Source organism: Acanthamoeba castellanii (assembly GCF_000313135.1).
Source record: "Acanthamoeba castellanii str. Neff unplaced genomic scaffold scf7180000084741, whole genome shotgun sequence".
In the NCBI taxonomy this organism is placed as follows: domain Eukaryota; phylum Discosea; order Longamoebia; family Acanthamoebidae; genus Acanthamoeba; species Acanthamoeba castellanii.
In genome coordinates, this window is record NW_004457702.1 from 45,122 (window position 1) to 70,732 (window position 25,611).

The following is a 25,611-nucleotide window of genomic DNA, read 5'->3' on the forward strand; positions in this document are numbered from 1 at the left end:
ATGATTGCTGAGAGCATCCATGTGCTGAGCAAGGCTGGTCAGGTACACCATGAACAACATTATTTTTGTTGTTTTGTCATTTTCAGTGATTGACTTGCGTGCAGATGATGTACCCACCAGTTGCACGACACGCGCACGACCAACGGACACGCGCACGACCAACGGACGCGCACGCGCACATGCACACGCACGACCAACGACACGCAGGGCAAGGTGGTGGTGGCGGGGCTGACAGGAGGCGAAATGGACAGCTTCCTGCAGGTCGCCGAGCTCCTGTTCAAGGAGCGGGTGAGCGATCCGCAGGAGCGCGAGTGCTGGCAAATCCACGTCGATATCGTCCGCCTCCTGCAGCAGGAAAGCTTCGACGCCAACGACCTCGAGAAGCTCGAGAAGCTGACCAAGAGATGGAAACATCTCATGGTCAAGTTCTACGGCGGCGTTGCCGAGCGGCAGCGAGCGACGAGCTCGAAAGAAGACGCGGTCGAAGAAGCGGTCGAAGAAGCGGTCGCGGACGGCCGAGACGGCGGCCAGCGACACGACGACGAGCGGAGAGAAGCCACTCAGCTTCAAATTTCCGAACTTCAAGGTCGCGCAACACTGGCCGGAGTTGATTCGCTTCCTCGGGCCCCCATGGGTGCAGGACACGCGCCTGTGGGAGCAGCGGCACCTCGCGGCGAAGATGACCGCGCATAGGACGAACCAGATCAACACCGAACGTGCAATTCTTGTGAAGGTACGGCTTTGTTGCATGTTTTTTAACGTTTGCTAACCTCTGGTTTTGTTGTTAAGACGCACCAAAAGGACGCCGTCATTCGCCACCGAGCATACGCTGGGCTGCCCCGCGTGAGCTCTGTGGATGGGTCCTGGAAGGAACCCTACACGCTCAGCGTTCGTGGCACAACAACCAGCATCACGAGGGACCGCAGGCGCAACCTCTTCGACGCAGTCAGCCGTGAGCTGGGCGAGGGCGTCCAGATAGCGGACGACATCACCTCGCACAAGTCGGCCCACTACTACGGCCACTTCCTGCGACCAGGCGATGGGATCGCCTTGCGTGTTCCCGAAGACTATCCAAACGTACGATAGTGTGCTAGTGTTGTGTTTTGCTTCTCATTACTAATTCTTTATTTAATTGTAGATACGGTTCATCATCGACAACTCACGACACGCCATCCTCGACGAGTCCGAGACGCAGTGTGTCGTGATCGGAAGGATATCTCGTCTGCTTCGCATTGCCTGCGACAACGTGGTGAAGGCGTGGGTCGAGCTCGAGCTTGGCGATCTGCGCGGCGTCAGCGATGGCTTTCTCGAGTTCCGGCTCAGCCAGCGACGGTTCTACCTTCCCTTTGGGTGGAATGGATGGACCGTCGCCAAGCGCGTCCACCTCGTGCAACAACATGCGGGCTTGCTCTATAACCATCGCGTTAGGTGGCACCTGGGCGACAGGTGGGCCACACCGGCGAGCGGCGCACGACCAGCGGCGTGGAGCACGACCAGCGCGATCGGCGGCGCGGAGCACGACCAGCACGACGACTAGCGCCACCAGCACGACGACCAGCGGCGCGGAGCACGACCAGCGCGACCAGCGGCGCGGAGCACAACCAGCACGACGACTAGCAAGGTGGACAGGAGGTGGACAGGAGGTGGACAGGAGGTGGACAGGTGAAGATGGAATTGTCCACCTTTTTCAATACAACCATTCGACCTACTCAAGGTGGAAAAAGGTGACCTCAATGTGCTGGCTTTTGGTGGTTTTTCCCGTCTTGTGAAAGGTGGAAAACAGCTATCTTTTTCCCACCTACCGTCCCGGCAGTGGGCTGCCTACGTAGTTGTTGGGGCGCGATGCCTGCCTGGTGCGTGTTGTGTCGGCTGGATGTTGCATGGGCGAGATGCTCGCGTGCTGGATGCCGCGTCATGTTGCACGTTGTTGTTTGGGCGTGAGCTCGCCTGCGACTGCCTGCCGCCTGCTGCTGCCTGTCACCTGCTGCTGCTGCCTGCCACATGTTGGATGTTGTTGGGGGTGTGATGCTCGCCTGCCGCATCAGGCTGCCGCCACTGTGCGGCGGTGCCGGTATGGGGAGCCGCGGCCAGTGGTGGCAAGCCTGGCAGAGTTTGTCAGCCAACATTGGTAAGGTGGCGGCGGCACAGCAACAGCCAAAAGTAGAGCAAAGGGTCCGCCTTCCGGGTCCCAAGGTGGAGCTTTGCGTTGTTGTTGTTGTTGCGGCCAAGAAAGCAGCCATCTCAAAGTGACGGGGCGGGGGTGTGGGCGTCGTGTTGGATACTCTTCGTCTCTCTCTCTCTCTCTTTTTCTCTATCTTTCTTTATGTTTACCTTTCTTTTCTTTATTCCCTCTTATTTCCTCTGACTTCACACTTGTACCGTTTCAGATCTCCTCAATACATTACCTTTTTCCTTTCAGACATCTTCACGTCTCTTTAGCTTCTCAGCTTCTCGTCTTCTTCACCTCCAACACGTCGAGGCGCTGGCAGGGTACCCACCAAAGCCACGTCCTCCCAACCCACTGCATGGCGCAACACGCTTGGCCACTGGCCATACTCACCCTCAATAAATACATCACCAATACACACTAAACACTTTGTCTTTGTCTCCAACCTCTCTACAATAAATACACACTTACACATAACCTGCACACTACTCACAATAGGTTATGGGCCCACACTCTAACCTCTGTTCTCAGCATGCAAATAGAGGATGTGCCTGGAGAGCCTGGAGTGTTTCTTGTTGAGATGTTGGAAAAGTGTGGTGATGATGAGGTTGGAGTCCTTTGGCCATGCACACTGTGATGGAAAGCACATTGAGAAGGTAAGGTGTCATCACACACAAGATGCCTGGCTCACCCCAGAGCAAGGTGACCTTCTTTGTCACCAAGAGCAAGAGTGGCCATTTTGTCTTCACCATCCTCAGCACCTCTTACACCATCATCAACACTTGAAACTGAGCTCAGCTTTCATGTATCTCTTGTAATCCTACATCACACATAGTGAGACACCTTTTCCATCCATATATCTTGATCTGAGAAAAACTGAGATCAAGATATCTGGAACTGATGGCAGTTTTTCTGTACCAGCGTGAAATGAAAAGAAACGACAGGAAAAAGAGGTTTTCTTGTTGCGACGTCGCCAAGCCAATCTATTCCCCCCCCCAACAAAAAGGCTGGTGCTCTGTGACGGCGATCGCAAGAAGAACGCTGCGTGTAGTTGGGGCAGCTTGAGTTGCGCCACACACACATAAAATGAACAAAAAGCAGTTGGATGAGAAGCACCAAAAAATCCTCAGGAAATTGCTGACGCTCCCCGAGAACAAGAAATGCTTCGACTGCTCTGAGAAGGTACCCTCCCTTGCTGCGCTTCCCTCTCTTGCCCCTTGTGACATTCTCTCTTTTGGCATCACACTTTTTATTTTATTATATTCATTTTTTTTCAACTCTCAAAGGGACCCTTCTACGCTTGCACGACTCTCGGCACGTTTGTTTGTACCACTTGCTCTGGTATTCAGTACGTACTCTGATACCTTGTATATCTCGATTCCCCTTCAGCCTCTCCAGCAGTTGTCAGTTGTGGCTTCCTTGCCGATCTTCTCCCTAGATTTGATTTTTGATAATTTTTTTTTCTGGTTGCCCCTGTGGGCAGTCTGCTGACCTCCTCTCTGGTCCGCACACATAACACAGTCGCGAGTTCCAGCACCATGTCAAATCCATCTCCATGGCTTCGTTCAAGCCTGAGGAGGTCCAGTTCCTCGAGGAGATGGGCAACGGCGTATGTTTCAGTCCCGAGCTTCACTATTGCTGCATGCGTGCTCGCTAACCAAGTGGCGGCCTGTGCCACATATCATAGCGCGCGAAGGAGATCTGGTTGGCTTACTGGACCCCGAGCGACTATCCTGAGCCCGAATCCACCGACAGGGCGCGCGTGCGCGAATTCATGAAGCTCAAATACGAGAGGAAGAAGTGGCACGTCCTCCGCTCCTCGCTCACCGCACACACGTTTGTCCGCTGCTGGCACACGTCACGTGTACTCTCTCTCTCTCTCTCTAACCCGTCGCCAACAGGTTCGCGAGGCCTGGTGCTGCCAGAGGTAATAACAACGGCGCACGCAGTGAAAAGCAATCACGCAGCAAGAAGAGGGTACGCTCGGCCGCCTCTTTACTTGCATTTTTTTTTTATTATTTTTTTACAATTAAGCCGCGCCACGCAGGATGAGGAACCGCCGAGGGTGGAGCCCATTGAGTCAATTTTGGGGAGGGACATTCCCCCTATCTCCATCACTCACAACATCAACCTCCCGCTGGGCAACAACGGTAAACGACTCCCTCTTTTCTTGGACAACCAACAACTTTCACCCAATGCATACAGCTGCACGTTTCTAATCTTGCACGTCGATTCACTCACCGTGATAGGCTCGGCGCCCAGACGAGAGGAGCCACGCGTAGTTCAACCCACCAAATCTAAGGTACCACACCACAGTGAATAAGTGTCAGCTGCTGGCTTCTCGTGCGCGCTTGCTTACAGCGCATTTCTGGATTAGGACCCCTTCTTGGTATCTTGGGGTGAGGAACCAATCCACCCCGTCCCCGCTGCGCACACCCGCTCGCCGCAGCTTCCGCCGCAGCAGTTCCCCCCACCCGCCACTGGTGGCCATGCCCCTCCGTCAGGTATCAACTGTGCTTTCGGTCTTGTATTTTGTGCTGTGCGTGTGTTAACCACTTGGTTGTACCGACAGGCGGTATTAGCGGCCTAGAGTCGGTTTTCACACACCCGGAGCCCACCAAAAACCCCATGGGCTCCACCGTTTGGCCGCCGCCTGCCGGAGGCGTCGCTCCCGCTCCTCACATGGGAGGTGGCCCTGGTACGCCCTAATCCTCCCTTTCCGTCCGTCGCTGGTGCGACTCGTCGGTTTTGTGGCCGCCGCTTCTGAAGCCTCTCAGTGTCAGGTGTGCCAGGGATGATGCCTGCTGGCGGCATGGGCGCTTTCCCTCAGGGTGGTGCTGTTCCTTTCCAGCAAGTCAGCCCGCAGGGTAAGCTCACCCGCACGCCGTTAAGGCTGAGCTAGCACGCAAGGTTGACGTCTATTGCGCTCAAACATCTCAACTCATTCTCTCCTTCATCTTTGCCTCAGTCTTCCAGCAGATGGCGCCACAGCAGCAACAACAGTACTTGGTGATGCAGCAGCAGTGGATCCAGCAGCAGCAGTTCCTGCTTCAACAGAGGATGGCCGGCATGACCCTCGGCGGCGCTCCTCCCGCAGGTGCGGGCATGATGATGCCCCCTCATATAGGGCCTGGTGCCGGCGCACCCGGTATGGTGGCGGCCTACCCGGGAGCCCCTGTCATGCACCCGGGCATGGGGGGCAGTATGCCACCAGCTGCAGCCATGGGCCACAACCCCTTCCTTGCAGGACCCGCGTCAGGCCCCACCAGTGGAGGTGCGTTCTCCTCGATTGCAATCAGGTGGATAGAACCGCCACAGCAATGATGCTGACGTCATCGCGCGCCCACCAGGCGTGCTCGCTCCCGCACCCTACGGCTCCAGCGGACCTGGCGGGGCTCCTGCCGCCCACGCGAAGCAGAACGACGCTTGTACGGCTTCTCCCCTCCGACTCTGCCTTACTCTTCTTTTCGAGGCTCTGATATGCGCGTGCTGATGGCTATGACCTTTCGGGTCTCGATAGTGTTTGCCGACCTCTCGCCGCTTTCTGCATCCAAGCCTGCTGGCTCTTCCTCTGCCCCAGCGCCGTCAGGTTCGTTGTCAGTCGTTCGTTCTTGTGCAGCCCGTCCCAATCGGGTGATTGATCCGTGTCTTGCTCTCTGTAGCGCCTGTGAGCAGGGGACCAGGGATCGGCATGGCCGCCTCGTCGCCGTCGCCGAGCCATTCGCCATTCTTCCCGACCGCAACCGGACCCACGCCGTTGTCTCCGGCTCTGTCTCCCGCCATGGCCCCGAATCCTTTCGCCTCTTCGGCTCCGGCTTACTCCTCGGGCGGATTTCCGTCCCCGCCTGCCGCCGGCAGCAACGGCACCAACGCGGGCTTCAACCCCTTCGGCAGCCTCATCTGAGCGCGGCCGTACGCGCCCCAACCCCTGACAAGGGCTCGACAACGGCCACCGCTACGCTTCATTTTCCCTCTTCTCTTTCTGTTGTGACCTTACTACTACTAAAGCTTGGCTGTGCTCTAGTTCTTGTTCTTAGGCCTTTTGCGTTCCTCTTTGCTTTTGGGGCGTGCTGCTGCTGCTTGACCGATTGGGCTGGGCCACCCTGGCCTTGAACGAGTGCAAGGGGAGCGGCTCGGGCACTGTCACTGTCGTCGCGGTGCCGTCTGCCTGTGCGCTTCCCGCCTGTACACGTCCGATGATTAGATAGCTAGCGCCACCAAGCACGGACAGACCTAGCCAACAACAGCAGCCGGAAGGAAGTGTAGTGAGCGCGCACCTGCCCACTGGTGGCGGTCTTGCAGGGAAGTAGCCAGGGGATGTTGAGTGGGACAGCCTGCGACTTGAGGAACGCAACCAAATCGCCGTGCGGGTGTTCGGTGCCCCTCTGTACAAGCCCACGCCCCACGGAAGCAGACCCGTAAATCAGTACACCAGGACATAGCCACGAAGGGAAGAGCTGACCTTGAAGCCAATGGCCATGACCGTGCGAATCCCAAATATGGCGCCCAGCCGCAGACTCAGGTCGCCGCTCAGGGGCACCAGAGGCACGCCCGTGAGAAACGCCTGCACGGGGATGTGCTGCACGAGACGCGCCGGTTCAACGTCCTGCACACGACGCGATTCGATTACGAAGCTCCTTGGTCAAGGGTCAAGGAGAAAGGCTTGCTCTGGCTCCAGGCCAGGAGGCCAGTAGGACTGACGAACCTTGCACACGACTACCACTTCGAGCTGTTTGTCCTCCAGGGCCTTGGTCACGGCGTTGAGTCCGACGGCCATGAACGTGCACTTCTCCCTCACCTCTTGTCGCTTGGCGATGAGCTTCTGGCGCGCAGTCTCCCGCGCCTCGGCGTCGGCCTCTGTGTCCTTGGCCTGAGTCTTGCCGCTCCTCTCCTTCAAAGGCTTTGTCGCTACCTGCATCACCTCTTTTTGTTCCGCCTCTCCTTCGAGTTCCATGACGTCCTTGTCTTTGGGCACTGCCGCCGGTGTCCCCGTCGCCGTCGCCGTCGTCTTATCTTCCTTATTCTTCGTCTTCTTATTCGTCTTCTTGGTTCGCTTCTTCTTGTTTTTGTTGGCACTAGGTGTGTTTGTAGCGGACGCTGATTGATCGCCTGCAGGTGGCGCCTTTCGCTTCTTTCGCTCTTTCTTAACCCGTATCCGCTTATACTCACCCAGCTCCCTGCCCGCGTCCAAGCAATATCCGCCATGGTCAGTCACAGGCACAGCACATGCACTAGTGCGGCGTGAATGTGTGGCGCGAGAAAGGGGCATACCGAGACAAACGCTCCACCACTTCGTTTCGCACGTCTTCCGCGACGGGCGACCTGCATGTACACAGCAGCTGCTCAGTAAGCACCACCACAACCGCGGACGAACAGTGGGATGGGTGAAGGGATAACACACCACTTGAGAACGAAGGGAGAGCCGAGGTGGACTTTGAAGCTGCTCGCCTGTTTGGCCTTCTTCTTTACATTGCTGCTTGCCAGCGCACCAATCCCAGCCCTCAGCTCCTGCGCCAGACTGCACTCCCCCACCACATGGTTGAATGAGCGAAATCTGAGATTGATGAAGAGAGGAAGAATCGTGACGCCGGGATGCAAAAGAGACACACGTACGGGTGGCTGGCCTTTCGCTTGGCCGTGGCAGGAGTTGCGGGCTTATTTCCTGAGGTTGTTCTTCCGGCCTCCATCTCTCTCCTTCGATCACGAGAAAGAAACGGGAGAAAGAAAAGAAAGAGAAAGAAAGAGAACCTGTTGGTCCGCGCTTATTGCTTGTAGGCCACTTTGAGGACGTGGTGAACGGTGTGCATTCGCCAACAGAATGGAAGGACCCGGAGCCCCCATCCTGGACTGGCCAATCCAGCGCCTTCCTGGGGTGTGCACGCATCTCTTCGCGCCGTCTTCGGACGCTATTGGGCTGCTCTCGATTTTTGACGATTTCCTACTTGCGCATTCATTAACGCTAATCTTTCCCTCTTTTCTTCTTTTTACAGTTCATCAATGACTTTTTCGATGGCCAGGTTGTGTTCATCACTGGTAGCTTCTCCGTTCCCTCTATCCATACTCACTGATTGAATTTTCAGCAATTATAATATGATTATTTGCTGATAAATCTGAAAGAGTTCAATTCGCTTTGCGTCGATGGCCAACGCCTTTTTCACTATATGTTGAACGTTCACTTGCAGGTGTGACCGGCTTCTTGGGCAAGATTTTGCTGGAGAAGATGCTGCGAGACCTGCCCGGCGTCTCCAAGTACTTCGTTCTCATCCGGCCCAAGAAGGACTGCTCTGCTGAAGAGAGGTTCGTCGCCTTTTCCTCCTCTCCAGCCTTTGAGACGCGCACACGCATCATTGCGGCGAGGCTGCTCATGCGCGGTTCAGGTTCCAGAAGGAGGTTCTCAGCTCGCCGCTGTTCAACCCGCTTCGCAAGGCACTGGGCGGCGATCGCGCATTTGCCGAGCTGGTCAAGGACAAGGTCGAAGTCCTCAAGGGTGACATCCTCGACGAAGACCTGGGCCTCAGCGCCGAAGAGGTACACTCATTTTAATTCCTATATGCACACCTAGAGCAGGCCCTGTCTCACCCTCTAGTGACTGGCTCCTGCAGATGAAGAAAGTGGTGGAGGAAGTGACAGTGTTCATCCACTGCGCCGCTACCATCTCCTTCACGGAGCCACTGCTTGACGCCATCAACCAGAACGTGGTCGCTGCCCTGCGCGTGCTCAAGATTGCCAAGAGCGCCAAACGCGTCAAGATCTTCACGCACGTTTCCACGGCCTACGTCGGCTGCAACAGGTATTGCGCCATTGCCTTCACAATCACAAGACACAGGACCCGCCAGACCAACTGACCCACCGTGTCTGTGCTGCCAATGATTGCAGGACGGGTTTCATCGAAGAAAAGGCCTACCCGTTCCCGTTCGAGCCCGAGCAACTGCTCAATCGACTGCTGACGATGCACCCCAAGGACGTCGAGAAGCAGACCAAGAAGCTCCTCGGCAGGTGCGCCCTGCGTCTTGCTCTCTACACACTTGTTGTACCGCACTCCCACTTCATTCCATTCTCCATACTCACCGCTCGTTGCAGATACCCCAACACCTACACGTTCACGAAGAGCCTGGCTGAGCACATGTTCCTGAAGAAGCGAGGCAATCTTCCGCTCGCCATCTGCCGGCCTGCCATCATCAAGTACCATCGCATTGCTCCCATCATACCCTCATTACTGATCGGCCTGTACAACCCTCCTGACGTGTGCGCATTGACCTTTTGCGGTGTTCGTACAGTGCGGTGAATCGCGACCCGGTACCCGGCTGGATTGACACTCTCGCTGCTGCTGGCGGACTTTACGCCGCGTGCGGATTCGGTATTCTCAAGTTCCTGCCTGGCCACCTGGAAAATGCCACCGATCAGGTCCACCACCCACCACCCACCACCCACCACCCACCACCCACCACCCACCACCCACCACCCACCACCCACCACCACCCACCACCCACCACCACCCACCAGACTCTGCTGCCTCCAATCTTATAGTGTAATCTTGTGCGCAGGTGCCTGCCGACTTTGTGGTGAACTGCATTATCGCTGCCACGGCCTACAATGCGGGCAAAGATCGCTACGCCATTTACCACAGCGGCACCTCACATCGCAATCCGCTCAGGTGGTCCCACATTGTCAAGTGTCTTCTGCCCTACTGGCTCATGGTAATGCTCCCTCTGAAGTTAAGGCGCCGGTCTGTGTGGTGTATGGCACTTACTCAAGCTTGACCACTCATCGCCGCTCCTGCTATGCACACACAGAATCCGCCCAAGCGCATGCTAGGACGTCCGTCGTTCCAGTTCATCTCCGGGCCGTACCCCATGTACGAGATCACCTACTTCCTCAAATGGACTGTGCCGGCCATGATCTACCAATTGCTGGCGCGCACCGTGGGAGACAAGAAGGTGAGGAAGAACGCCAAAATGCTGGGTACGTGGTGATTATGGCCATAACACCCACCTCGCTTGCGCCTCGTCACTGAGATGAGGAGACTCACCCGGCTTTTTGCCTTGTCCCTCCTGTTCATCCCCGCAGACCAAATCGATAAGCGGCTGACCAAGTTCACCGAGACCTTCCGCCACTTCACCGAAAATGTGTGGATCTTCGCGGTGGATAACTCAGACGAGCTGCTGCAGAGCATGACTCCCGACGTTCGATTCCCTTGCTCTAGTTCTTTCGCGACCCTCAACTTGGTTACTAACGCCCTCACATGTACACACACACACACACGCACGCACGCGCACGCGCACACACACACACAACCGCAGGAGAAGGAGGTGTTCAATTTCGATGCCTCCAAGCTGGACTGGGAAGACTACCTCATGCGCTATGCCTATGGCCTTCGCACCTACGCTCTCAATGAGAAAGGTCTGTTCCATTCACCGCTTCTGCGCACACCAAGAGAGCGGATCTCACCTGAAAACCGTTCTCTTTAGGTCTGAGGCCGCCGAAGAAGGGCGACTACCTGGTCTATAGCGGGCTGTCGTTGACCAGGAAGCCCTTCGCCGATATTATGTTCGCGATGAAGGTACTGCGCTCCTCCTTTGGTTGCAACTCACATCAAGCAGAGCGACCTGACAGAAGTGCTTGACAAACGACAATTTTTGTAGTCCAACTTGATCGTGAACAACGCAGGCATCTCCCGCACTGGCGAGCAGCTCAAGCTGCTCGTGCTGTCGTCTCCTCGAGTGCAACGGTGCGCTTCCGGCTTTCGTGCACATCGTCGCTTCAGCAACAGAGCACCCCTCATTAATTCCTTGTCTCCATTTCCACAGGGCCATCGCCCGTGAGGTATCAACAAAGCAGGTGTCCATCCAGGTTGCCGAGTCACGAGCCAAGTACGCCCAGCTCGTTGTTCGCAGCATTCATCGCCACGTTGCGAGGCGCCAAGGATTCACCTTTCTTCATACATGCTCGATCATGCCCACAGGAATATTTTGGAGGTCATGGGTGCCGAAGCCTCGCCTGCCGTACTCCGCTCGCTCGCCTGGGCGTTCAGAAAGATTTACCGGTACATCTAACCCCACCAACCAACAATCAACACATTGATAGTGACACTCACCTTCACGTGCTACTCCCCTGAAGGCGATTGTATTCGGGAGTGGTAATCAACCAAGTGGGTCTGGAAGCCGTCAAGGAGCTGTTTGGCACCACGCTCAAGAAGGAAAAGTCGGCCGTAGTACGTACCCTCCATTTCTGCTCCAAGAGGCATTGATGCGTTTGTTTGTTTCTTCATTGCATGCAATATTTGGTTAACTCGGGAGTACTACCAGGTTCTCATTCCGTCGCATCGAAGCTACATCGACTTCCTGATCGTGTCCTACATATTCTACTCCTTCCAACTGCCTGTCCCGCACATCGCCGCCGGCGACGACTTCCTGAATATGCTCCTCGTTCGGTGGATCTTCAGGCACAGGTAACGCGCGCCATTCTCCTTGCCCTTAGAAGAACTCTCCCGCACTGACACACTCAATTAATTCCACTTCGTTGTGGACACAGCGGTGCCTTCTTCATGCGGAGGTCGCTTGGCGAGGACGAGCTGTACCGTGAGATCTTCACTGAATACACCCAGCGCCTACTCCTCGATGGTAGAACGCGCATTGCTTCTTTTCTTACGCGGTCTCAGCTTACTGATTACTTACTATGTGTCGCTTCTGGGCAGGGTACCCCGTGGAGTTCTTCATCGAGGGCACGCGCAGCAGGTCGGGCAAGATGATCCAGCCCAAGATGGGTCTCCTCTCGATCATCACCGATCCCTTCTTTGAGGAGATGCTCAAGCCCAACCGTTCGACCAGGAACGCCGGAAGCGCCAAGAAGCAAACGCTGGAGGACGTGCACTTCGTCCCGATCGGTGTCTCCTACGAAAAGGTACCTTCTACTAAATCTTTGGTTGCGCGACGGCTCTAGGGACGATTCCCTTGCTGACCCGTCGCACGACCTTGTCAGGTGGTGGAGGAGAGCCAGCACGTGAAGGAGCTCATGGGCGAGAGTAAGCAGAAACCCTCCCTTCGCGCCCTGCTCGCTGCCGCCCATTGGGTGCTCTCGCTCGGTACCACTTCTCGCCTGTGCTGCTGTTGCGATTGCATCGGCCGCGCACTAATCACACACACACACACACACACACACCACACACACACACACACACACACACACACACACACACACACACACAAGACTTTGGGCGCATCAATGTGCAGTTCGGAAACCCCATTTCTCTGCGGTCGTTCATGAGCCAGGAGGTGGCCACCAACCCCGACAAGCGCGCTCTGGGTCCCCATGGGGACTGCCCTCCCCTCCCCTTCGACATCTATTCCCTGCCCGGTCTTCCCACCGCCGTACCGGCCAAGGTCGACGCCGCCGGCCCTAGTCCGTCGGAGAGCCAAGTCGCCGTCAGACCCGAAGCGGAACCCTACAATCCCTGGACCAACAAGAACCACCGCAGGATTGCCATCAACAATCTGGCCTTCAAGATCTGCCAGGAAATCGAAGGTAATCATACCTCCGTGGATGCGCGATTGCTGCCATGCAACGCCAATGGTCGCTTACACCGCTTTATTGTGCGTCCACAGCCAATATCGTGTCGATGTCGACCGGCATTGTGGCCGCGCTGGTGCTGACCCAAAGGAACGGTATCAAGGTCGAAGACCTCATCGAGAAGTTCTCCTGGCTCAAGGAACTCATCATCGCCAAGGGTGCGTTTGACCGCGTTGTTGTGCTGAATCTTTTGTTTTCCTCACTCACGCCCGAATCACAATCATGTTTTAGGCGGCTGGAACGACCCCATTCTGCACCCGGTGAACTACGTGGTGACGCGGGCCATCAGGCTCCTGCAGCCCCTGATCATTGAGCGCAACCGGCGCCTGGAACCGAACTACATCACCATCCAGGATCAGCGCAACTGGGTACATCTGGGCTACTACCGCAACCAAATCGTGCACCTGTTCAAGGATGAGTGCATCATGGCCGTGGCACTCTACTCCTTCGGTACGTCCACCCACGCACCCACCCACCCACCCACCCCTACTCACACGAGTGTACTTTCTAATAAACTAGGGCGCTCGACCGTCATCGGTGACGCTGGTGCGGGACAAGTGGGCGTCAGGAAGGACGAGCTCTTCGCGCGGATCGCATTCCTCTGCAGCCTGCTCAAGTTCGAGTTCATTCCCACAGGCAAGGAGGTACGCCCAGAGCGAATGTCGGTTCTTCTTAGCGCACGCGTCTCACCCGAGAATTGCTTGGCGTGTCTCTGTGGCTGAGCAGGACTACGAACAGCTGCTGGGCTGGTTCATCGAGAAGGGCCTCTTCCAGAGCAAGACCTCTGCCGATCACCAGCACTCTCTCATTTTTGTGCCGCCCCACGGCGAACGGTACCGTACCCTGTTCTAGTGCCCGCACAAGTGCCAATGGCCCATCCCCTGACGCTTGCCTCTTTCCACCCATTCCTTAGGTACTTCACGTTCCTGTGCCTGCTCTTCTGGCCGTTCATCGACAGCTACTGGCTGGCTTCCCTCGCCCTCTTCTCTGCGCTCCACGACCGCACCGTGCAGGTATGCGTACCGCCTGGCTGGTGTCTCCACGCACCACCAAACACCCGGCTAACCCGCTCAATTTCGCGCGCAGGGCACCACTCTGATCGACAACGCACAGTGGTTCGCCGACCATCTCTTCAAGGTACGCCGCTCCACCGAGCCTTCCACCTTGTCGTGGGTGCTAACGCCGGACACGATCGCCTCGGATCATATACACCGTGTGTGTATGTGTAGAGCGGAGTGCTTCAGCACTTTGACGCCAACAGCAAGGACACCTTCCATAATGCCTTCACCGTGTTCAAGCACTGGGGCATCCTCAAGGCCCGAGGCGAGAGATACACCAGCGGGTACGCCCCACATTTACTCTCTGCACCATTTATTCGCAAGCTGGAACAACAACTGATACCAATAATTTTGATTCACCCACGCCGGTCTTCTAGACGCGAGGTGTTGCTGCACTTGTCGCCCTACTGGCAGGAGGAGAAGGCGCTCGACGCCCTCGTACACCACATCGGCTCCTTCAGGCGTGAACCCCTCCGGCAAGGGTCCGACCCCACTCCCCCACCCATGTGATCTTGATTGTGGCTCATCCCCTTCTCCTCGTCAGGGTGCTCGACCGGAAAGCTCTGCTGGCGGACTTCCCCGTCGTGGCCAGGCTCTAGAGAGACCACCCCACCACCACCACCTCCGGGACTCCACGGAGATCAAGTTTTGCGTTTCATTTCTTCCCCTCCCGTTAATTACACACCTCTTTCCCAAGGCCACACGGCGATGATACGCTCGACGCTCGTTCCCTGTGGCTTCACCACTCGAAGGTGGTGGGCGGCTCTTCGGCGACGCGGCGCAGGTTCTCGGAGGCGGTGCGGAGGGCGTGCTCGACGATGCGGTACGTGTTGCGGTCGATCTGGAACGACCGCTCGGACTCGTCCTTGTAGTTGACCACGGCGTAGACGCGGTTCTCAGGGATGCCCAGCAGGTCCGTCACCTTCTGCTTGAGGGCGCGCACCTCGGGGTAGTCGCCCAGCGGGTTGGAGCGGAAGGCCGGCACGATCTCGTCGACCTTGCTGATGAGCACGAGCGGGTTGCGCGCGGCCTTGTCCTGCAGCCGGGCGTAGTTGGCCTTGATGAGCTCGCACTCGTCGTTCTTGTCGAGCGCGCTGTGGGTGATCATGAAGAGGATGACGTGCACGGCGCGCTCGGGCCTGGTGCTGGCGTTGTCCCGGATGGCCTTGGCGTGCTGGTCGTAGATCATGTCCATGCCCCAGTTGCGCGGGAAGACGCCATCGACCACGTTCTCCAGGTCGTCGTTGAGGTAGGTGGTGAGGGTGAGGCCCCAGGTGTCCACCAGTGCGAAGTTTTCGCCGTCGATGGTGTAGGTGGCCAGCTGCCGAGTGTTGTGCCGGGCGCACCCGCCCACGCCGGCCGTTTCGACTACGCTCATGCCGGACGATGCCAGGGTGAGCACCGCGTTGACGAACGCGCTCTTGCCCGCCCCCGCGAGGCCGAACAGGCAGACCTTGTACTTGGCCACCGCACCAGTGGGCGGAACGAAGGCCTTGAGCTTGCCCATGTAGCGCTCTGAATAGAACCCGGTGAACTTTCTTCAGTTGGTATAGAGTGGGCGTTTAGGGAAGCGTTGGGAGGGGGAGGGGGCATGGAGGACGCACCCATTCTGTCTGTCGTCTGCCTGGTGACATCATTGTACTTCCAGGTGACGCAGCCCGTCATGTCTTCGATACTCTTGTGGGAGTCGATGTGGGCGGTGATGGTGACCTTTACGGTTCCCCAGGGCGCGATGGCAGGCACGACGCAGCTCGAGGCGCTATTGTAGCTGTCGCACAAGATGTGGAGTCGCGAGCCGGGAAGCTGGGCGTCGGAGTTGTTCCTTATTTCGACGTTCCAGGTCTGGCCCTGACCAATAGCCACTCTCTTGGAGGGAAGGTACGGCGTAATGACGACAGACATATCTGTAGCAAGGCAGCAAACCGTAGAAGGGAGAAGTTGTTGTGTGCGGGAGGTGCGATACAATAACAGACTGAGGCCCCTGCCAGATTTATGGCCCGACTGACTTCAACCGAAAAGCGTCAAATGGCCAGACAATGCTGACAATTTTGGTTTCGGCCGAACAAGGATGTGCCTTCATAATGTTCCAGCCCAGGGGCTTTGTTTCTTTTATCGACTTTCACCAACTTACTTCACCATGAGCAAACACGGCTTTGGACACACCTACAACCACCACCTGCAAGCACTGTACCCCTCCTCCTCAAGCCATAGCGGAGTGGAGGAGCAGCAACTCCGCCCACCTCGTCGCTGCTGCGGGGGCTGCAAGGCGCTGAAGAAAGAGCACAAGCGGCTGAAGCAAAGCCTGGAAGAACTAAGAGCGCAGGTGCACCGTCAAACCGAGATCACCCAGGGGCTGGTGGCGCACCTTGACGAGAGAGCCCAGAACCATTCTTCCCCAGTCGCACCTGATGAAGAGGAGGGGCAACCGCTCCCTCTGTACATCAACGAGTCCACGCTCGACACCTGCATAGATCAAGCTTTGCGCCACCTGTTCTCAACCTTCCAAGTGCGCTGCACGATCAACCAGTTCACAGCCCTCCCTCCCGGTCACGAAGCGCATCAGTCGCTCCCCCCATCTGCCGACCCACTGTTCTACGTCGTCTTCCTCACCAGCGACCGCTTCGAGGAGCAGGTCAACCAAGCCAAGTTCGAACAGTTGCGCCAGGCGCATCCAAGTACCACTGCGCCCTTCCCCGTTCGTCGTTATTGTATAGTGCCAACTCACTTTGTCAACAACAGAAGCGGTGATATTGGCGATGAGGAAGGGCAATAACCCGCTATGCTTCAAGCAAGCCACGACCACCCTCTACAGCCCGGAGGACACCAGGTTACTCACGTTCTACTTCGGGCTGGAAAACCGCATAGAGGACTGCGACTTTAACAGGCGCTCGGCCGAAGCTCTGCGGGGTCTGCTGCCGGCCTGGGCGCTCCCGCCCCCGCCCAAGAAGAGGCTAGAGCTTCACCTCCCTCCCTGGCTCTCTTCGCTCATTCCGGGAGTCAAACACAACTAGACTTTGTCTCCTTTCGGTGGAAGTTTACTACAACAAGAATGTTGCGCTCGCAAAGAATGTTGTAAAATTTGGTTGGGATTTCTATCGAACCTCGCCCAAAAGTGATAACAGGCCAAGGCGCACCCACCGTCCGGTGCCGACCCCACAACAACAACAAGGAGACCAAAGCACTGCGACGTACCTACATGGCGCAACAGAACGAAACGAGGGACGCGGGCGTGGCAGCACTGAGGCTGGGGGTGGTTGGCACAGGGGACCCCTCTGTCACCGACTTCTTACCCACCAACAGCCTCGTGGTCCCGCTACTCACCGACCTCTACGAGCTCACCATGGCCTACGCCTACTGGAAGGTGCAAGGCCTGCTCCATTTTCGTGTTGCACTTTCTTTTCTTTGATCTTTTCTTTGTTTGTTTATGTGCTCACTTCTTCATCGACCAGGCCGGCAAGCATGAAGAGCACGCCGTTTTCGACTTGTTCTTCCGCAAGAATCCATTCAAGGGGGAAGTCACAATCTTTGCCGGCCTCGAAGAAGTGGTGCGCCAACATTACCCCCCCCCTCAAGCTTCCTTTGCTTTTCCTGTTGTTTGGGAAGGTGTTTGACTTGTTTTAATTTTGGCGGTGGCCCATCACCAGCTGCGTTACGTCAAGAACCTTAGGTTCACCAAGGGTCAGATAGACGAGTTGCGCGCCAAGGTGCGTCCGCCCCACACCCACTCCCATCGCCGTGTCCTGGGGAAAGACGCGACTTTCCTGTGCTTTTCGACCCATCACCGTAAGCTGTGGCGCCACGTGTTGAGCATGCACCCAAGCAGCGCTGCCCAGTGGGGCATCTGCAGTGAGTTGCATGTGTGTTGTATGCCGCGGTTTTCATTCGGCCCAGGTCAATGACCTGTAAATGAAACACGACACACAAGCACCACCACACAACATGCCATTTTCCGTCTGTTGTATCTCCTCGCACACCACCATCACCAACAAAATGCTCGAGCGGTGGTGTGCAAAGCTGACCATCACCACCACCACCGGCTCGTTGCTACCCCGCACTTCTATGCACGCCTTTCTCACCACCATCACCACCATCAGGCGCTGCGCCACTGTCGAGAGGACGGCTTCTACGAATGGCTCGCCACCGTGGACTCGTCCAAGCTCAAGGTCGGTTGCCCCATCTCTTTCCTCCCGTTGTGCCAACGTAGGCATCAACGGCCAAACATGCTGACCACAAGTCTGTGGCGGCGGCGGTCCACCGCCGGTCAGATCTACGCGGTGCCCGAAGGAACGTTGATGTTCCCTCGCGTACCGCTGATTCGAGTAGAGGGTCCCCTTGCCGTGGCGCAGCTGCTCGAGACGACGCTCCTCACGCTCGTCAACTACCCCAGGTCGGTCACACTCATCACCGCCGCTGTGCCCACACGCCCGACAAATTACTCACTCATACACTGTGCTGACCGTCACAACAGCCTGATTTGCACCAACGCCATGCGCCATCGCCTCGCTGCTGGCCCGAACAAGGTGCCTTGTTGGCGCCTATTCTATACCCCCCTCTTCTTCTTCTTGCTGCAGTTCACGCGCAACCGATCGCGCTTCCTAAACTTGCGGTGCATGTGTGATTTTTCGTTTTTCGTCGACGCAGGGGTTGATGGAGTTCGGGTTGCGGCGAGCCCAGGGTCCCGACGGAGGCGTGTCGGCCTCCAGGTATTCCTATATGGGCGGCTTCGACAGCACCAGCAACGTGCTGACTGGCCTCCTCTGGGACATCGAAACCCAGGTACGCAACAAGTTGCGTGGTGGCCAACATGTTCTGCAAACGCTCCGCCTCTCCAGATGATTGTGGCTTACTCGAGATCCATTGTACCCAGGGCACGCACGCGCACTCCTTCGTCGAGAGCTTCTTTGACGACGTGCCCCTCAGCGTCAAGCATCTCAAGAAGAAAGGTACCAGCAACGCTGAGTTATTATTACTGTTACCCCCCCCCAAATCTAATCACATCACGCTGTATGAACAGGCGGCGAGGAGGAAGACTTCGAAAAGGCGGCCATGGAGTGCCGCGAGGAGCTCGGCTTCTCCAACACCAGCACGGGAGAGCTGAGGTCGTTCATTTCCTACGCCATGTACGTATCATCCGGACCTAGGCCCAGCCCCGTGGGTGCGAGGAAGTGTGCTTGACACTATCAACGCTCTTTGCGCTCGCGTGTGCAGTGCCTTCCCGACGAGTTGCGTTTGCTTGGTGGACACCTACGACACCATGAACTCGGGCGTTCCCAATTTCCTCTGCGTTGCCTACGCCCTGCACAAGGTCTCCCACAGTGAACCACACCACGTCCGCAAGATGGGTTTACTAACCGCACCGTGTGCGTTGGTCTCTACTAGTTTGGGTACAAGGCGGCGGGCATCCGCCTGGACTCGGGGGATCTGGCCTACCTTTCCAAGCAAGCGCGCAAGCTTTTCGCGTGCGTCACCCATGATGAGAATCTCTGCGCTCCGCGTACTGATTTTGTTCTTGTTCCTCCCCTCGGCGTGTTGTGTGTGTGTGTGTGTGTGTGTGTGTCGTGCGGTGCTTGGCCTGTGTTGTGTGCTGCAGTAAGACGGCAGATCGTTTGGGTCTGGCCTACTTCAAGAAGTTCCAAATCGTGGCGTCGAGCGAGATATCCGAGGACGTGCTCTACTCGCTCAATCAGCAGGGCCACGAGATCGACGTCTTTGGCGTGGGCACCAACCTCGTACCCTCCCGCAGCTCCCTACGTCACCTGCGGAGGCATTTTATGCTGAACCCAGCCTCATCGTCGCGTTACGTATACAGGTGACGTGCCAGAAGCAGCCCGCGTTGGGATGCGTTTACAAGCTGGTCGAGCTGAACGGCGAGAACCGGATCAAGCTGTCGGAAGCCATCGAAAAGGTATTTTCATTGCCAATGCACTGCACGAGCACACCCTTACGTGTGCCGTGTGTGCCGTGTCGTGTGTCGTGTGTGTCGATGGGCAGGTAACGATACCAGGGCGCAAGCTGGCCTATCGTCTCTATGGCAAGAAAGGCGGGCCGGTGATCGACGTCATGCTTCAGCTGCCGCCGCCCGGCAAAGGCAACTCCGCCGATAACGATGTGGCCAAGGGGGATACACCCGCCGAGCACAAGCGTATCCTTTGCTGCGATCCGTTCGACGGCAAGAAGAGGTGCGTTTGGCTGGCCGTTTCTGTGTGGCTTGCGTGTGCCGCCGCTCATCTACGTGCGTTCGTGTGCGTGCGTGCAGGGCTTACATCACCCCCACCAAGGTGGAGAAGCTGCACCAGCTGTACTTTAGCGACGGCAAAGTGGTGCAGGAGCTGCCCCACATCGGACACATCCGCGCGCACATACTCGATCAGATTGCCAACCTCCGACCCGGTACGGAACCTCCTGTTCTTGCTTCCTCCTTTTCGTTGAACAGTCCGGTTCGCTGCGTGGCGTTGCTGGTTGAAATTCTTCTGAAACGAAATTAGGAGGGTTGCACCCCTTCATCACAAAGCAACCGAGAACCAAATCTGCAAATCATAGAAATCAGCAAGTCGGGTTCGTAGGGCTGAGGCACCAACAGATACGGACTCGGACTGCGGTGAGAGGCGCAGCACACATCTCACCCTCGACCGCTTTCCCTTCGTCTCGTGGCACCACCACTCTTGTTGTGTGTGTGTCGTGTGGCAGACCACTTGCGGCCGTTGAACCCCACCCCCTACAAGGTGTCTGTGACGGAGACGGTCTTTCGGGACTTCCACCGGCTGTGGGAGCAGTCGGTACCCATCAAGGACATCTCCAACCTCAACGTTGAAGTTGACGAGTGAGGTTTGTGGCGGTGAGTACCAGGAGGCTAAAGGTTCTGCCGTGAGCGGAGCACCTTACACACACCATCTGATTTGCGTTCTCTTTTGTGGCCACGCACGTGTATCTATTCTAAAGCTGATGGTGTGTGAACAGGCACCCGCCTGCGGACTCGCGCTTTCCCTGTACACGCGCCTCACCGCTCTTCGTTCTTGCGCTGGGTTTGCTCTCTTGCGTGTAATTGGTCAATGCTTGCGCGCCAAGCACTAGTACCCGCCACTTCTCGCCCACCTCCACGCCTGATCACCGGTGAGTGGACTTAGTCGCGCGTGTGTGCTCTCCCGGCGCCTGGGGTTTGTGGACTGCGGCGTGCGGGTGATGCCCGGTTGGTGGTTGTTTCATTTTACTGGTTTGGCAAGTCGGGCAGATGGCGGCCGCGGTCGGTCGCCCAACAGGGCCTGGCCTGTTGTCAATTTCGTCCGCCCACCGAAGAGATGCCCACCTTCTGCCGCTGCGGCAGACCAGATTGGGCACCGCGGGGGGTGAGACAACGATCCTCGGTTCTTTCCTTCCCTCCTGCGCAAGAGGGTCATATTTAGGTCTCTACGACCGTGGTCGCACTTGCCCATCGCGCGTAATGCCTAGTGACTTGGGTCACCTATAAAAGGCGACCTCCTTGCTCGCGGCACTTCACCCTCCTTTTACATCCTAATCACTCGACCACAGCAGCTGCTCACCGGCTCACAGTTGTACCACTAACCAACTACGACCCTACCTCTGAGCACCAACCACCGAGGTATTAACTCACCACCTTTTTTTTTCCGCCTTCTCTCTTTTTTTCACGCCGTGTACAAGGTTAGGATGCTGACGCCTGCCACCTAACCTCACCCTAGACACCTTGCATTCAACGCCTCCAACCTCGTAGCAACTACCCAAGCCCCAGTCATCATCGTCAGACGCCTCGTCCACCTCCCCAACACCATCATCATCAAAGTCAGCCCATACCGCATAGAGTCACCCAAAGTCGCGCAAGTCAAGCCAGCATAAGCGGTTGGGGAAGCGGTCGCTTAGGCAGAGGAAGGTACAGGCGCACACCACCCTGGCGTGCTGTGTATCCAGAACGTTACCTAAATTGGTCGCCCCTTTGTAACGCCATAGGATCGTGCCAACTGGCAACACCTTCGGTGATTCAACACCACCAACTGAGCAGCATGTCATCGTCGGCCTCGACTTCGCCCTCCACGTCGCCCCTGTCATCGCCCACCCTGGCCAGCACCCTGACCGTGGTCCACCCCAACTCGCCCATCGTCATCTCCGTCGCGGCGCAGCCCTCGTCGCCCAGCCCCACGTCCAGCCTGCGTTCGGTGGTCGCGCTCCGCCAGACGCTGGGCCACGCGCTGTCCTCGGGCGACTCCAACATCCTCTCCCTGCTGCACACCCTGGCCGAGAAGGGCAAGACCCGGCACGAGGACCGCAAGAAGCGCAAGCGAGCCAAGAAGGAGAAGAAGGAGCAGGCCAACAGCAGCAGCAGCAAGTCGGCGACCTGGTCGGCCACGTCCATCTTGGATGCCAAGGCCAAGATGGCCGAACCCGCGGCTGCCAGCGCGAAGAAGACCCCGCCCAAGCGCAAGAGGAGCGTGTCCGACGCGCGCATGTTTGCTTCGGACGACACCCACATCGTGCACCGCGACCGCAGCCGCTCGGCCCCGCTGTGCGCCGACGTCAGAGCGAGCCCGACCATGCCGGGCACGCCGCGCCCCAAGGAAGTCCCCGTGCGCAGCCACAGCCACGGGTCATCGCTGACCCGTGACCCGCCCACGCTGGGTGCCGGCAAGCCCAAGAAGACGAACAGCGCCGGCAGCCTGCCGACGGTCCACCTCTCGTCGTCGTCGGTGCCCATCAAGAAGTCGCCCAGGATGCGCGGCCGCAGCTCGAGCGTCTGCGGCAGCTCGGCCAGCGCACCGATCCGCCGCGCGGCGCCCACGACAACGACATCGTCGACGCCAAAGCAGACCATGGCCGCCCTGCTCTCACCTCGCTCCGAGCGCATGGTGCCACCCACGACCACAACCGACGGTTTCTGCGTGCACGGCCGGCCGCACCATCATCAGTCGCGCACCTCGCTCGTCGCGACGGGCCACCACCACACCTGCCGGCACGCCCGGAGCGTGCCCGTAAGCGTCGAGATGGACGCCGCGCCCACCCTGATCGCCGTCTCGCCCACCACCGCTGCCACAAGCTTGGATGGCAGCACCACCGGAGGCGGCAGCAATCACTGGGCTCTGGGCGACGCTGAGCTGGAGTCGATCCTGTGCGGCATTGAGGAGAGCGCGGTGGCTGCCAACTCAAGTGCAACTACGACCCCGTTCCTCACCGCGAGTCTGTCGGACTCGACGTCGACCTCGCCTGTGTCGCTGTCGTCGGCGCCTCTGGAGCGCAGGACCTCGCTGGACATCATGCACATTGCCGACACGATGGAGCGGGTGAGCATCGACAGCAAGGAGTCGGACGAGTTCGACCCGATGCGCTTCCTCGACATCGAACTGGCCACGGCCACGGCCGCCGTCGCCGCTGCCGCCCAGCAGCAGCCGCTGATTGTGCCCACTCCGGTCTACCCCCAGCAGCAGCACTCCGCCAGGCAGCTGCCGCCCTTTGGCTACGCTACGCCTCCTCCCCATTACGCGATCCACCAGCACCATCAGCAGCAACCGAGGCCCCACTTCACGCCCCAGCAGCTGACCCGCTCCATGAGCCACCCGCACTCGTTCCACACGCCCGGCGCCACGGTCTCGCCGACGATCAACGAGGCTTCGCCGGCGTTCGGGTCGATGCCGGCGCGGTGCAACAGCGACCTGGGGTTCTTCTCGTCGCTGATGGCGGGCAACCAGGACGAGCAGCAGATGCGCGAGCTGCTCATGGCCATCGACGGGGCCGCAGCGTCCATCCCCGATCTCGGCTACTACGACGCAACCAACTGAATGTGCTCGACGCCATCACCACCAGCCGAACGCACATTTTTCCTGAATCGATCGGTCAGCAGCATCGGCAGCCCTCACTACAGTACAACGAGAGAGGAGAAGCAGTAACTTAGAGAGATACTCGCACCCACATATTCTGTACACACCCACAGCCACAACAACCACACCCATAACCATTGTACACATATACTTACTTGCACATCGTACACCAATACACCCAACACCAGCAAGCAGCATAAGAAGTTGAAAAAAAATAATGTTCTTGTCCCCGTCTGTTTTCATTACACGTCGATTTGCTGCTGGTCGCAAGTGCTGGCGTGAGCGTTCTACACGCCCCCGCTCAGCCCCAGAGCGCACGAGCGACTCGACCGAACCACCCGTTGGCGGCGGCATCGTCGCCCTTGTCCTTGTTGTAGTCCTGCACGACGATCTTGCCCTTGTTGCCCGCGTCCCTGGTCCTCTCACGCTGGAGGTACTGCGGTGACGAGTTCTCCTTGTCGTCTAGGCCCGGCATCGAACTGGCGACCTGCTGCAGGGAGGCAAACATCAACACACATCACAATCACCACAACCACAATAAATTAGAAGAGAGAAAGAGACGAGAGAGAGAGTGGTGCATGATACAGATCAGGGCTTGTTAACAGCTGCATAATAAATAGCCACCAACCGATCGACGAGATGAGTGGGACTCGTACCAGGCCAGTAATCTCTCGGACTGACTTCAGAAGCTCCTGTTCGCTGATGATAGCACGCACAACGGCCTTTTCCTCAAAGATAGAGAACGAGATGACGCCCTTTACGGACAGCCTATGGGAAGAAAGAACAATAACCAGCACAGTGTTGGCGTGAACATGTTGTACAATCAATCAGTGAAATGAAAGAGTGCACGTACAACTTCTTCTCCAGAGCTGCCTTGTTGTCTGGCCGGTTCTGGAGACCCTTGACGAAGACGGTGAACGTCTGTGCCGTGGCAAGTCGGTTGGACACCGACGAAGAGAAGAGTGCCAACCCGGGAGCAGCGCCTACACAACAGGTCAAAGTAAAGTCAGCGCTCTTTTTCGCCTCGAACAAGATGAGGTGCCACACGCGTACCCGAACTCTGGGCGGTGTTTGCTGATTGATTTGAAGAGAGAGCGCCGAGGCCTTGGGAGAAAAAGGATGACAATTTGAGATTTCTCCTCGACAGGATCCTGAAGTGGGGCGGGGGGGGCATACCACCAAAGCCAACTGTGGCGCTGCGACCTGCTGGGCCAGCCGCGGCGGTGCGGAAGATTGACATCGTAGGGCCTCCCTGAGGGACAGCACTCTGGAGATGCACAGGAATCAATTAGTCACCGCCGTCAGGGAAGGAGAGTTTGTCAAGGGATTTACCGCAGCAGGCTTGTTCTCTTCTTGCTGGTTGGGGAACTCTTCGTTAATCACATCCGCATCAACCTCCTTGGTGGAGGCAGCCACCGACGGTGTCGAGGTCGTCAGTTCGTCGCTGGAGCCTGATGATTGGTAGGCCTGGAGGTTTGTGTAGGTCTTGATGGCATGCGACTTGACCTTGGCGTCGAGGGAGATGTCCATCATCATCTCCTGTACTCGCGACAAGAGGTTCTTCTCGCTGGCGATCCTCCGTCGATTGGCGGCGTTCGATTCCGAGACGAGGAAGTTGATCACCTCGAGAGCGATCGCCACAGCCTCGTCATCTTCGTCCTCAAGAAGTGCCACGAGCTGCGGAAGGTACACATTGCTGGCGATAAAGGTAGAAATGCTCGGTGTGTCGTGCGCAATTGTGCGGATCCTCTTCGCCTCTGTGATGGACTCCATTTCCTTCTCGCGTAAGATGGTGAACGCTTCTTCTAATTGGCGAGCTCTATAGAGAAAGGAGAGGCTTAGTGGAGCTTCGCTTGCGTGTTGTCAATCGAAGAGTGCAGCGCTGGAGGAAAACGACAACGCGCCACAGCAAACAAACGGCTCGCAACCAAAAAAAGGCGCCAAACCCAACATTCCTCCTCACATTCCTCCTTTTGGACGGCGGTATGTGAAACAGTTGATT

At 57.4% G+C, this 25,611-nt stretch overlaps 9 protein-coding genes across 9 annotated transcripts; 6 read left to right on the plus strand and 3 right to left on the minus strand.

Annotated features, from left to right (window-relative positions):
• ACA1_171220 (uncharacterized protein) lies at positions 1 to 1,537 on the plus strand (the record flags this gene model as incomplete). Its single annotated transcript, XM_004356396.1, has 5 exons — positions 1 to 42; positions 208 to 606; positions 641 to 733; positions 790 to 1,077; positions 1,139 to 1,537. 5 exons carry the CDS (start codon positions 1 to 3, stop codon positions 1,535 to 1,537), a joined length of 1,221 nt encoding a protein of 406 aa, XP_004356449.1.
• Positions 1,538 to 3,253: 1,716 nt separating this feature from the next.
• ACA1_171230 (Arf GTPase activating protein) lies at positions 3,254 to 6,071 on the plus strand (the record flags this gene model as incomplete). The annotated part of the gene is made up of 11 exons (XM_004356397.1): positions 3,254 to 3,349; positions 3,454 to 3,515; positions 3,689 to 3,776; positions 3,864 to 3,974; positions 4,215 to 4,317; positions 4,740 to 4,865; positions 4,960 to 5,034; positions 5,265 to 5,441; positions 5,518 to 5,595; positions 5,723 to 5,756; positions 5,843 to 6,071. 11 exons carry the CDS (start codon positions 3,254 to 3,256, stop codon positions 6,069 to 6,071), a joined length of 1,179 nt encoding a protein of 392 aa, XP_004356450.1.
• A 129-nt stretch (positions 6,072 to 6,200) lies between these two features.
• ACA1_171240 (ribosomal protein L7Ae protein) lies at positions 6,201 to 7,854 on the minus strand (the record flags this gene model as incomplete). Its single annotated transcript, XM_004356398.1, has 7 exons — positions 6,201 to 6,350; positions 6,445 to 6,552; positions 6,600 to 6,773; positions 6,873 to 7,344; positions 7,439 to 7,489; positions 7,569 to 7,685; positions 7,781 to 7,854. The coding sequence occupies 7 exons, from the start codon at positions 7,852 to 7,854 to the stop codon at positions 6,201 to 6,203; spliced, it is 1,146 nt and encodes a 381-aa protein (XP_004356451.1).
• Positions 7,855 to 7,985: 131 nt separating this feature from the next.
• Positions 7,986 to 14,390, plus strand: ACA1_171250 (NADbinding domain 4 domain containing protein; the record flags this gene model as incomplete). The annotated part of the gene is made up of 31 exons (XM_004356399.1): positions 7,986 to 8,039; positions 8,185 to 8,200; positions 8,350 to 8,464; positions 8,545 to 8,695; positions 8,770 to 8,957; positions 9,044 to 9,163; positions 9,248 to 9,349; positions 9,445 to 9,571; positions 9,712 to 9,864; positions 9,961 to 10,129; positions 10,235 to 10,350; positions 10,468 to 10,567; positions 10,636 to 10,727; positions 10,810 to 10,895; positions 10,975 to 11,037; positions 11,130 to 11,210; positions 11,285 to 11,378; positions 11,473 to 11,615; positions 11,699 to 11,787; positions 11,862 to 12,067; positions 12,146 to 12,235; positions 12,397 to 12,688; positions 12,769 to 12,891; positions 12,965 to 13,183; positions 13,253 to 13,377; positions 13,460 to 13,566; positions 13,647 to 13,746; positions 13,820 to 13,870; positions 13,963 to 14,075; positions 14,169 to 14,273; positions 14,336 to 14,390. The coding sequence occupies 31 exons, from the start codon at positions 7,986 to 7,988 to the stop codon at positions 14,388 to 14,390; spliced, it is 3,645 nt and encodes a 1,214-aa protein (XP_004356452.1).
• Positions 14,391 to 14,530: 140 nt separating this feature from the next.
• Positions 14,531 to 15,693, minus strand: ACA1_171260 (uncharacterized protein; the record flags this gene model as incomplete). Its single annotated transcript, XM_004356400.1, has 2 exons — positions 14,531 to 15,306; positions 15,396 to 15,693. 2 exons carry the CDS (start codon positions 15,691 to 15,693, stop codon positions 14,531 to 14,533), a joined length of 1,074 nt encoding a protein of 357 aa, XP_004356453.1.
• Positions 15,694 to 15,928: 235 nt separating this feature from the next.
• Positions 15,929 to 16,802, plus strand: ACA1_171270 (uncharacterized protein; the record flags this gene model as incomplete). The annotated part of the gene is made up of 2 exons (XM_004356401.1): positions 15,929 to 16,466; positions 16,531 to 16,802. The coding sequence occupies 2 exons, from the start codon at positions 15,929 to 15,931 to the stop codon at positions 16,800 to 16,802; spliced, it is 810 nt and encodes a 269-aa protein (XP_004356454.1).
• A 185-nt stretch (positions 16,803 to 16,987) lies between these two features.
• Positions 16,988 to 20,615, plus strand: ACA1_171280 (nicotinate phosphoribosyltransferase; the record flags this gene model as incomplete). The annotated part of the gene is given in 16 exon segments (XM_004356402.1): positions 16,988 to 17,152; positions 17,241 to 17,336; positions 17,436 to 17,495; positions 17,886 to 17,954; positions 18,057 to 18,203; positions 18,433 to 18,482; positions 18,495 to 18,567; positions 18,659 to 18,734; positions 18,806 to 18,911; positions 19,000 to 19,096; positions 19,171 to 19,250; positions 19,382 to 19,520; positions 19,601 to 19,696; positions 19,783 to 19,970; positions 20,048 to 20,181; positions 20,479 to 20,615. The coding sequence occupies 16 exon segments, from the start codon at positions 16,988 to 16,990 to the stop codon at positions 20,613 to 20,615; spliced, it is 1,713 nt and encodes a 570-aa protein (XP_004356455.1).
• A 1,188-nt stretch (positions 20,616 to 21,803) lies between these two features.
• On the plus strand, positions 21,804 to 23,570 carry ACA1_171290 (uncharacterized protein; the record flags this gene model as incomplete). Its single annotated transcript, XM_004356403.1, has 1 exon — positions 21,804 to 23,570. The coding sequence occupies one exon, from the start codon at positions 21,804 to 21,806 to the stop codon at positions 23,568 to 23,570; it is 1,767 nt and encodes a 588-aa protein (XP_004356456.1).
• A 340-nt stretch (positions 23,571 to 23,910) lies between these two features.
• On the minus strand, positions 23,911 to 25,382 carry ACA1_171300 (uncharacterized protein; the record flags this gene model as incomplete). The annotated part of the gene is made up of 5 exons (XM_004356404.1): positions 23,911 to 24,099; positions 24,266 to 24,377; positions 24,463 to 24,592; positions 24,786 to 24,876; positions 24,942 to 25,382. 5 exons carry the CDS (start codon positions 25,380 to 25,382, stop codon positions 23,911 to 23,913), a joined length of 963 nt encoding a protein of 320 aa, XP_004356457.1.
• Between the last annotated feature and the right edge of the window lie 229 nt (positions 25,383 to 25,611).